At 41.1% G+C, this 11,976-nt stretch overlaps 1 protein-coding gene across 1 annotated transcript; it reads left to right on the forward strand.

The window, feature by feature from the left end:
- The first annotated feature begins 1,716 nt into the window (after positions 1 to 1,716).
- Positions 1,717 to 4,831, forward strand: LOC142163513 (uncharacterized). The gene is made up of 3 exons (XM_075220809.1): positions 1,717 to 2,213; positions 2,684 to 3,495; positions 4,539 to 4,831. The coding sequence occupies exons 1-3, from the start codon at positions 1,717 to 1,719 to the stop codon at positions 4,829 to 4,831; spliced, it is 1,602 nt and encodes a 533-aa protein (XP_075076910.1).
- The last annotated feature ends 7,145 nt before the right edge of the window (positions 4,832 to 11,976 follow it).

Here is an 11,976-nt window from a genome sequence, read left to right on the forward strand (position 1 = left end):
CAAATCTTTGTTTTTTTGTCAACCCGACCATATTTTGATATAAAACATTCAGGGGTTATTTTTCCCACTTCACTTGGACGAATTTTAGTGTTTTCCTCCACCCTCTCAAGACCTCCAACCCCTACCATCTTCAAGGTAAGTAATCCCCATTATCTTGGTGTGAATTCCATCATTTATACACTAATATTGGTGAAATCTACACATAAAATACTTAGATCTTCAAGGGATTTCTTCAAGAACTCAAAGGAGGGTTTTGCAAGATTTCTTCCAAAAAGTTAATCCTACACCATTATACTTACATGTATGGATTTATTAAGGTAATATGAGTATGAATAAGTATTGAAACTCTTGGTATGGTGATTGGAAACCATAAGTTCCCAATTTGATTACACAACTATTATAGAGATTGAAAGATGTTTATTTAATGGAACTTTGATGGTTGAGTGTGGATGGATGATCATATATGTGATTTTGGGAGTTATAAATTGGTTTATCATGATAGTGGGATAAATTTTTGATGAATGGTGGTAGTTAGATGAACTAATTATATGACGATGAGATGTAGAGATTTAGGCCTACAAGGTATTTGATAATATACCTAAATGGCTTAAGTTATGGAATTTGTTACTAATATTGGGTTCCATTGGATGTTGCTATTGTAGATTGAAGGTTCTTAGTATTGTGGATCATTGTAGTATCACTATAGGGCAAAATTGAGGTATGTAAGGCTAACTTTTTACGTTTGGGAATGTCTATGATTTTCCCTACGTCCCATTCATTATGACCATTACTAGTTTCCTCAGAAAGTAACTATGCTTTAGTTCCCTGAAAAGTAGTAGAACTTCTATTCTCTATATGGTATAGTCTCATAATCATTCGATATTCTATGAGTTTCAATTATGATAAATCAACTTATTATGAATACTCATCTCAGTCTAATCCTATTCACTATTCCAGTATCGTGTAACTTGGTATGGCTCATTATTTCAATATCATGTATTGTAATATGATTCTCAGTTCCTAATTTTATATTCTTGAATGTTGGACACCTGTATTTGGGCCTGAGGCCGCAGTTCATGCTTTATGCATCTATGATATTTCAGTCAGAATCTTTAGTAGATCATCATGCCATATATTTACCTCTAGCTTACAGTCATACTACATTTTGATCCAGCCATACAGTTGGTTCGCTCGGTCACATGTAGTCAGGCACCGAGTGTCGTGTTACGCCCAGGCCATGGTTCGGGGCGTGACAAAGCTTGGCATCAGAGCCAGGTTCATGAGTCCTAGGGAGTCTACGAAGCCGTATCAAGTGGGGTCTCTTTTATGTGTGTGTGCGCGCCACACATGTAAACAGTTGACCACCAAGACATCTAGGATTGTTCCATTTCTTTCATACTCTAGATCGTGCAGTTAGAGCTTTGCTTTCAGAAATCTTTCTAACCCGTGCGAATTGCGTATTTCAGAAAAATGACTGCAAAAAGAAAGTACACCAGGAGGGCCTCAGCTACTAGCCATGGGGCCACAACTAATGCTGCTCAGGAGGAGGACACTCCAGCCCAGGGGGTTGCATCGGGCTCAGTGCCCAGTGCTTCAGACATGGATGTCAGGGGAGCTATCCAGTTGCTCACCCAGATTGTTGCTAATCAGGCCTAAACGCAGGTAACAAGTGATGTTCATGAGACGGGTAGTTCCAGGTCTAGGGAATTCCTCAACATGAAACCTTCCGTCTTCACAGGGTCCAAAAAGGATGAGGATCCACAAAACTTCATTAATGAGGTTCAAAAGATATTTCGGGTGATGCATGCTATAGACACTAAGGCAGCAGAGCTTGCTGCGTACCAGCTGAAGGATGTTGCCAACATGTGGTATGAAACATGGGAAGAGTCCCGAGGGGAGGATGCGGATCCTGCGACTTGGAAAGATTTTGCAGATGCGTTCCTTGAGAACTTTCTATCCATTGAGGTCTTGGAAGCTAAGGCTTTGGAGTTTGAGAGACTCAGACAGAATGATATGAGTGTGAATGAGTACTACCTCAAGTTCATCTCTCTGGCCAAGTATGCTCCAGAAATGGTACGTGATATGAGGGCCAGAGTTAGGCAGTTTGTGTTGGGGCTTTCAGATGATTTGTTTGTTGATGCTAATATAGCTGCTCAGAATAATGACATGACCATCACTAAGATGGTTGCCTTTGTTCAAGGGAACGAAGACAGGTTGAAGGAATAAGAGCGGCTACGGAGATAGAAGGAGAAGGAATTCAGCAAGAGAGCTAAGTCTGTAGGAAATTTCAACCATGGGGGATCTCAAGCAGGAGGCAATCGCCAATTTTTCAAGAAATCAAAATCAGGACCTGCTCTATCTTCAGCTAGTGCACCGGTTCAGAGGTCAAAGTTTAATAAGAAAAACCAGAATTTCAGAACAGTAGACTCACACTCACAGGCTAGTGTGGGCTACAGAGTCCATGGTTACCCTATTTGCAACACGTGTGGTAAGAGGCACCCAAGGTTGTGTCGTTTGGGCAAAAATAGTTGCTTTGGGTGCGGTCAGTAGGGCCACTTCTTGAGGGATTGTCCATCAGCAAAGCAGAACAATGGATGCAATGTAGCTCAGTCCACTAATTCAGCAACCCATCATAACTCTCAGGCTTAGTAAGGGCGAGACGCAGGAAAGTCTAATAATGCAGGCAATGGCGAAAGCGCTTGTATGCGCTGCCAGACTGTCAGGATACAGAAGCTCATGGAGATGTTGTCACAAGTATGCTAACAATATTCACTTTTGATGTCTATTCTCTTATAGATCCGGAGTCCACCCTATCTTATGTAACCCTATATATTGCAAAGAAATTTGGGATAGAACCAGAAAAGTTGTGTGAACCCATTGAAGTGTCCACTCCAGTTGGAGAATCAATTATAGCAAGGTGTATCTATAGGGGATGTCCAGTCAAAGTGCATCATCGTCTTACTGCAACAGACTTAGTAGAATTGGAGATGGTAAACTTCGGTGTGATCATGGGCATGGATTGTTTAGAGTCCTGTTATGCCACAGTGGGTTGTAGAACCAAAATAGTAAGTTTTGAATTTCCTGGTGAACCAGTCTTAGAATGGAAGGGTGATGTAGTAACACCTAGGGGTAGGTTTATTTCCTATCTAAAAGCCAAAAAGATGATCTCCAAGGGATATATCTATCACCTGGTTCGAGTTAAGGATGCAGATGCTCAGATCCCTACTCTCCAGTCGGTACCAATTGTAAATGAGTTTCTAGAAGTGTTTCCTGAAGATCTCCCTAGAATCCCTCCCGATAGAGAGATTGACTTTGGAATTGATCTACTTCCAGGCACTAAACCGATATCTATTTTGCCTTATAGAATGGCTCCAGCAGAGTTGAAAGAGTTAAAAGTCCAGTTGAAAGATCTTCTAGATAAGGGATTTATAAGGCCAATTGTCTCACCTTGGGGCGCACCGGTCTTGTTTGTCCGAAAGAAGGATGGGTCTTTGCGTATGTGCATTAACTATTGTTAGTTGAATAAAGTCACCATCAAGAACAAGTACCCTCTTCCCAGAATAGATGACTTATTTGATTAACTTCAGGGTGCCCAGTGTTATTCCAAGATTAACCTCATATCGGGATACCATTGGTTGAAGGTTAAGGAAGTTGATATTCCAAAAATAGCTTTTAGGACTCGATATGTGCATTTTGAATTTTTGGTAATGTCATTCGGTTTAACGAATGCACTAGCAGCTTTCATGGACCTTATGAATAGGGTCTTCAAGCCTTATCTTGATTTGTTTATTATCCTGTTTATTGATGACATCTTGATTTATTCCCGTAGCGAGACTAACCATGTCGTACATCTCAGAATTATGTTGCAGACACTATAGGATCACAAGTTATATGCAAAATTTTCTAAGTGTGAATTCTGGTTGAAATTAGTAGCGTTTTTGGGCCATGTCATTTCAGGGGAAGGCGTGAAGGTGGAATCTAAGAAAATAGAGGCAATGAAGAATTGGCCTAGACCCACCTCCGTATCCGATATAAGAAGTTTCTTGGGTCTAGCAGGATATTATAGGTGTTTCGTAGAGGGATTTTCTTCTATCTCGTCCCCTTTGACTAGATTAATTCAGAAGAAAGTCAAGTTTCAATGGTCGGACGCGTGCAAGAAAATTTTTGAGGAGTTAAAGAAGAGATTGACTTCAGCTCCAGTCCTGACATTACCGAAAGAGACCAAAGGGTTTGTTGTTTATTGTGATGCTTCAGGGATTGGTCTTGGGTGTGTATTAATGCAGCATGGTAAAGTCATAGCCTACGCGTCGAGACAACTCAAGGCTCACGAGAAGAATTATCCGACTCATGATCTTGAATTAGCAGTTGTGGTGTTCGCGCTTAAGATCTGCGCCATTATTTGTATGGGGTACATGTTGACATTTTTACAGATCACAAGAGTCTCCAGTACATCTTCAAGCAAAGAGAATTAAATCTACGTCAGAGAAGGTGGCTCGAATTACTTAAGGATTATGATGTTGATATACTCTATCATCCAGGGAAAGCAAATGTTGTAGCTGATGCTCTCAATCGGCGTTCTATGGGAAGCTTAGCTCATGTTGAGGCAAACAAGCGAACTATGATGAAGGAATTCCACCGCTTAGCGAATCTAGGAGTTCAACATTTGGACTCCGAAGATGGTGGCGTTGTTCTCCAGAACAGGGCTGAATCCTCCTTAGTAGCCGAAGTAAAAGAAAAACAGTTCAGTGATCCCTACTTATTGCAGCTGAAGGAAGGAATTCACAAACACAAGACTATGGCTTTTGAACAAGGGGAGATGATGGCACTTTGAGATATAGAGGCAAACTATGCGTTCCAGACGTAGATGGGCTCAGAGAGCGGATTATGTCAGAAGCCCACAATTCTAGGTATTCTATTCACCCAGGTTCCACAAAGATGTATCATGATCTTAAGGAGGTTTATTGGTGGAACGATATAAAAAAGAATATAGCAGATTTCGTGGCTAAGTGTCCAAATTGCCAGCAGGTGAAAGTCGAACACCAGAGGCCTGGCGGTTTAACTCAGAATATAGAAATTCCCATTTGGAAATGGGAAATGATAAACATGGACTTCATAACAGGTCTACCTCGCTCGTTCCAGAAGCATGATTCGATTTGGGTGATTGTAGACCGGCTTACCAAGTCAGCTCACTTTTTTCCAGTGAAGACTACAAATTCAGTCGAGGATTATGCCAAGTTGTATATCAAAGAAATTGTCCGATTGCATGGGACTCCTTTGTCCATTATATCAGATCGTGGTGCTCAGTTAACAACAAACCTTTGGAAATCCTTTCAAAAGGGATTGGGCACAAGGGTGAACCTCAGCACCGCTTTTCATCCTCAGACAGATGGTCAGGCGGAACGCACCATTCAGACTATTGAGGATATGTTGAGGGCATGTGTTATTGATTTTAAAGGTAATTGGGACGATCATCTACCTTTCATTGAGTTTGCTTATAATAACAGCTATCAATCTAGTATCAAGATGGCACCGTACAAAAATCTGTATGGGCGAAGGTGTAGATCACCAATTGATTGGTTCGAAGTCGGAGAAGCGGAGTTGTTAGGACCCGAGTTGGACTATCGGGCTATGGAGAAAGTCAACTTGATACAAAGGCATTTGAAGACAGCTCAAAGTCGCCAAAAGTCCTGTTCGGACGTACAACATAGAGACTTAGAGTTCTAAGTTGATGATTGGGTGTTTCTGAAAGTATCTCCCATGGAAGGCGTTATGATATTTGGGAAGAAGGGGAAGCTTAGCCCCCGCTACATTGGGCCATATAGAATCCTGCGAAGGATCGGACAGGTGGCTTATGATTTAGAATTGCCACAAAAACTAACTACTATACACCCAGTGTTTCATGTTTCCATGTTGAAGAAATTCATGGGAGACCCGTCACGTGTGGTTCCTACAAAGATTATAGGGGTTAAGGTTAGCCTGTCTTATGAGGAAATTCCAGTGGCTATTCTTGATCAACAAATACGCAAGCTCAGAACTAAGGAAATTGCTTCAGTAAAAGTGTTTTAGAGGAATCAAAAGGTTGAAGAGGCTACATGGGAAGCCGAGGAGGACATGAAGTCCAGATATCCCCATATCTTTGAAGAGCAAAAGGAAAATATGGAAGGTAATTAACCTTTCCATTCAGGTCTTATATTATAATCTCTATGTCCTTCAGTATTTACTCAGCTTAGTATTTAGAGATCACGTGCTCGTTCAGTTTGATATACATGTATTCATAATATTTCAGTATTCTCATATCTCCATAACACCCGTTTAATGACCATAGATAGCCGTAGTTGCAGCCAGGACCATCATTCGAGGACGAATGATCCCAAGGGGGGAGATAATGTAACACCCCGTAAATTTGAATCCGTTTGGATGTATTAAATGAGTATTCATGTGATGGTTATCAATTAGTTATGATAATAAGTGTACGAGGCATATCATAAGTGATTTGGGGTCCAAGGAGAGGCCTAAGTCTAAGTCAAGTTTGAAAATTTCATGACAAACTAAAATTCCAAATGAGCACGCACAAGACCAAACTTTGCACGAGCATATCTACATTTATATAAGGTATTATGTGATTCACAACCCATAAAATGAAAGATTTTTGAGTCTAGTTTCTAACGCTTTAAACCATTCATTATTTGGACACTCCTACCAGAAGTTATGACCAACTTACCCCATGCGCCTCCCCATGCGGCGCGGCTGTGTAAATTAACAGAGCACCTCCAAATTTCGTTTCTAAACACATTTTTCATTACCGCGCCGCCCCATGCGCCGAGGCTGTGCAAATCTTTGTTTTTTTGTCTACCCGACCCTATTTTGATATAAAACCTTCGGGGGTTATTTTTCCCACTTCATTTGGACGAATTTTAGGTCTTTCCTCCACCCTCTCAAGACCTCCAACCCCTCCCATCTTCAAGGTAAGTAATCCCCATTATCCTGGTGTGAATTCCATCATTTATACACTAGTATTGATGAAATCTACACATAAAATACTTAGATTTTCAAGGGATTTCTTCAAGAACTCAAAGGAGGGTTTTGCAAGATTTCTTCCAAAAAGGTAATCCTACACCCTTATACTTACATGTATGGATTTATTAAGGTAATATGAGTATGAATAAGTATTAGAACTCTTGATATGGTGATTAGAAACCATAAGTTCCCAATTTGATTACACAACTATTATAGAGATTAAAAGATGTTTATTTAATGGAACATTGATGGTTGAGTGTGGATGGATGGTCATATATGTCATTTTGGGAGATATAAATTGGTTAATCATGATGGTGGGATAAATTGTTGATGAATGGTGGTAGTTATATGAACTAATTATATGACGATGAGATGTAGAGATTTAGGCCTACAAGGTGTTTGATAATATGCCTAAATGGCTTATGTTATGGAATTTGTTACTAATATTGGGTTTCATTGGATGTTGCTATTGTAGATTGAAGGTTCTTAGTATTGTGGATCATTGTAGTATCACTAAGGGGCGAAATTGAGGTATGTAAGGCTAACTCTTTACGTTTGGGAATGTCTATGATTCTCCCTACGTCCCATTCATTATGACCATTATCAGTTTCCTCAGAAAGTAACTATGTCTTAGTTCCCTGAATAGTAGTAGAACTTCTATTCTCTAGATGGCATAGTCTCATAATCATTCGATATTCTATGAGTTTCAATTATGATAAATCAACTTATTATGAATACTCATCTCAATCTAATCCTATCACTATTCCAGTATCATGTAACTTGGTATGGCTCATTATTTCAATATCATGTATTGTAATATGATTCTCAGTTCCTGATTTTATATTCTTGAATGTTGGACACCTGTATTTGGGCCTGAGGCCACAGTTCATGCTTTGTGCATCTATGATATTTCAGTCAGACTCTTTAGTAGATTATCATGCCATATATTTACCTCTAGCTTACAGTCATACCACATGTTGATCCAGCCATATAGTTGGTTCGCTCGGTCATATGCAGTCAGGCACCGAGTGCCGTGTTACGCCCAGGCCATGGTTCGGGGCATGACAAAGCTTGGCATCAGAACTAGGTTCATGAGTCCTAGGGAGTCTACGAAGCCGTGTCTAGTGGGGTGTCTTTTATGTGTGTGTGTGCGCCACACATGTAAACAATAGACCACCAAGACATCTAGGATTGTTCCATTTCTTTCATACTCTAGATCGTGCAGTTAGAGCTTTACTTTCAGGAATCTTTCTAACCTATGCGAATTGCGTATTTTAGAAAAATGACTGCAAAAAGAAAGTACACCAGAAGGGCCTCAACTACTAGCCAGGGGGCCACAACTAATGCTACTCAGGAGGAGGACACTCCAGCCCAGGGGGTTGCATCGAGCTCAGTGCCTAGTGCTTCAGACATGGATGTCAGGGGAGCTATCCAGTTGCTCACCCAGATTGTTGCTAATCAGGCCCAAAGGTAGGGAACAAGTGATGTTCATGAGATGGGTAGTTCCAAGTCTAGGGAATTCCTCAACATGAAACCTCCCGTCTTTACAGGGTCCAAAAAGGATGAGGATCCGCAAAACTTCATTGATGAGGTTCAGAAGATATTTCGGGTGATGCATGTTATAGACACTGAGGCAGTAGAGCTTGCTGCATACTAGCTGAAGGATGTTGCCAACACGTGGTATGAAACATGGGAAGAGTCCCGAGGGGTGGATGCAGATCCTGCGACTTGGAAAGATTTTGCAGATGCGTTCCTTGAGCACTTTCTACCCATTGAGGTCTTGGAAGCTAAGGCTTTGGAGTTTGAGAGACTCAGACAGAATGATATGAGTATGAATGAGTACTACCTCAAGTTCGTCTCTCTGGCCAAGTATGCTCCGAAATGGTAATAGATATGAGGGCCAGAGTTAGGCAATTTGTGTTAGGGCTTTCAGATGATTTGTTTGCTGATGCTAATATAGCTGCTCACAATAATGACATGACTATCACTAAGATGGCTGCCTTTGCTCAAGGGAACGAAAATAGGTTGAAGGAAGAAGAACGGCTACAGAGAGAGAAGGAAAGGGAATTCAGTTAGAGAGCTAAGTCTGCAGGAAATTTCAAACATGGGGGATCTCAAGGAGGAGGCAATCGCCAGTTTTTCAAGAAATCAAAATGAGGACCTGCTCCATCTGTAGCTAGTGCACCGGTTCAGAGTTCGAAGTTTAATAAGAAAAACCAGAATTTCAGAACAGCAGACTCGCAGTCACAGGCTAGTGTGGGATACAGAGTCCCTGGTTACCCTATTTGCAACACGTGTGGTAAGAGGCACCCAGGGTTGTGTCGTTTGGGCACAAATAGTTGCTTTGGGTGCGGTCAGCAGGGCCACTTCTTGAGGGATTGTCCATCGGAAAAGCAGAACAATGGAGGCAATATAGCTCAGTCCACTAATTCAGCAACCCATCATAACTCTCAGGCTCAGCAAGGGCGCAATGCAGCAAAGTCTAATAATGCAGGTGGTGGCAAAACCGCTTGTATGCACTGGCAGACCGTCAGGATACAGAGGCTCGTGGAGATGTTGTCACAGGTATGCTAACAATATTCACTTTTGATGTCTATGCTCTTATAGATCCGGGGTCCACCCTATCTTATGTAACCCTATATATTGCAAAGAAATTTGGGATAGAACCAGAAAAGTTGTGTGAACCCATTGAAGTGTCCACTCTAGTTGGAGAATCAGTTATAGCAAGGTGTATCTATAGGGGATGTCCAGTCAAAGTGCATCATCGTCTTACTGCAACAGACTTAGTAGAATTGGAGATGGTAAACTTCGGTGTGATCATGGGCATGGATGTTTAGAGTCTTGTTATGCCACAGTGGGTTGTAGAACCAAAATAGTAAGTTTTGAATTTCCTGGTGAACCAGTCTTAGAATGGAAGGGTGATGTAGTAACACCTAGGGGTAGGTTTATTTCCTATCTTAAAGCCAAAAAGATGATCTCCAAGGGATATATCTATCACCTAGTTCGAGTTAAGGATGCAGATGCTCAGATCCCCACTCTCCAGTCGGTACCAATTGTAAATGAGTTTCTAGAAGTGTTTCCTGAAGATCTCCCTAGAATATCTCCCGATAGAGAGATTGACTTTGGAATTGATCTACTTCCAGGCACTAAGCCGATATCTATTCCACCTTATAGAATGGCTCCAGCAGAGTTGAAAGAGTTAAAAGTCCAGTTGAAAGATCTTCTATATAAGGGATTTATAAGGCCAAGTGTCTCACCTTGGGGTACACCGATCTTGTTTGTCCGAAAGAAGGATGGGTCTTTGCGTATGTGCATTAACTATCATCAGTTGAATAAAGTCACCATCAAGAACAAGTACCCTCTTTCCAGAATAGATGACTTATTTGATTAACTTCAGGGTGACCAGTGTTATTCCAAGATTGACCTCAGATCGGGATACCATCGGTTGAAGGTTAAGGAAGTTGATATTCCAAAAATAGCTTTTAGGACTCGATATGTGCATTTTGAATTTTTGGTAATGTCATTCGGTTTAACGAATGCACTAGAAGCTTTCATGGACCTTATGAATAGGGTCTTCAAGCCTTATCTTGATTTGTTTGTTATCGTGTTTATTGATTACATCTTGATTTATTCCCGTAGCGAGACTAACCATGTCGTACATCTCAGAATGGTGTTGCAGACACTACAGGATCACAAGCTATATGCAAAATTTTCTAAGTGTGAATTCTGATTGAAAGCAGTAGCATTTTTGGGCCATGTCATCTCAGGGGAAGGCGTGAAGGTGGACTCTTAGAAAATAGAGGCAGTGAATAATTGGCCTAGACCCACCTCCGTATCCGATATAAGAAGTTTCTTGGGTTTACCAAGATATTATAGGTGTTTCGTAGAGGGATTTTCTTCTATCTCGTCCCCTTTGACTAGATTAACTCAGAAAAAAGTCAAGTTTCAATGGTCGTACGCGTGCGAGAAAATTTTTGAGGAGTTAAAGAAGAGATTGACTTCAACTCCAGTCCTGACACTACCGAAAGGGACCGAAGGATTTGTTGTTTATTGTGATGCTTCAGGGATTGGTCTTGGGTGTATATTAATGCAGCACGGTAAAGTCATAGTCTACGCGTCAAGATAACTCAAGGCTCACGAGAAGAATTATCCGACTCATGATCTTGAATTAGCAGTTGTGGTGTTCGCACTTAAGATCTGGCGCCATTATTTGTATGGGGTACATGTTGACATTTTTATAGATCACAAGAGTCTCCAGTACATCTTCAAGCAAAGAGAATTAAATCTACGTCAGAGAAGGTGGCTCGAATTACTTAAGGATTATGATGTTGATATCCTCTATCATCCGGGGAAAGCAAATGTTGTAGCCGATGCTCTCAGTCGGCATTCTATGGGAAGCTTAGCTTATGTTGAGGCAAACAAGCGAACTATAATGAAGGAAATCCATCGCTTAGCAAATCTAGGAGTTCGACTTTTGAACTCCGAAGATGGTGGCGTTGTTCTCCAGAACAGGGCTGAATCCTCCTTAGTAGTCGAAATAAAAGAAAAACAGTTCAGTGATCCCTACTTATTACAGCTGAAGGAGGGAATTCACAAATACAAGACTATGGCTTTTGAACAAGGGGGAGATGATGTCACTTTGAGATATAGAGGCAGACTATGTGTTCCAGACGTAGATGGGCTCAGAGAGCGGATTATATCAGAAGCCCACAATTCCAGGTATTCTATTCACCCAGGTTCCACAAAGATGTATCATGATCTTAAGGAGGTTTATTGGTGGAACGATATGAAAAAGAATATAGCAGATTTCGTGGCTAAGTGTCCCAATTGCCAGCAGGTGAAAGTCGAACACCAGAGGCCTGGTGGTTTAACTCAGAATATAGAAATTCCCATTTGGAAATGGGAGATGATAAAAATGGATTTCATAACAGGTCTTCCTCGCTCGTTCCAGAAGCATGA

The sequence above is a fragment of the Nicotiana tabacum genome, chromosome 8 (genome assembly GCF_000715075.1).
Source record: "Nicotiana tabacum cultivar K326 chromosome 8, ASM71507v2, whole genome shotgun sequence".
NCBI lineage: Eukaryota > Viridiplantae > Streptophyta > Magnoliopsida > Solanales > Solanaceae > Nicotiana > Nicotiana tabacum.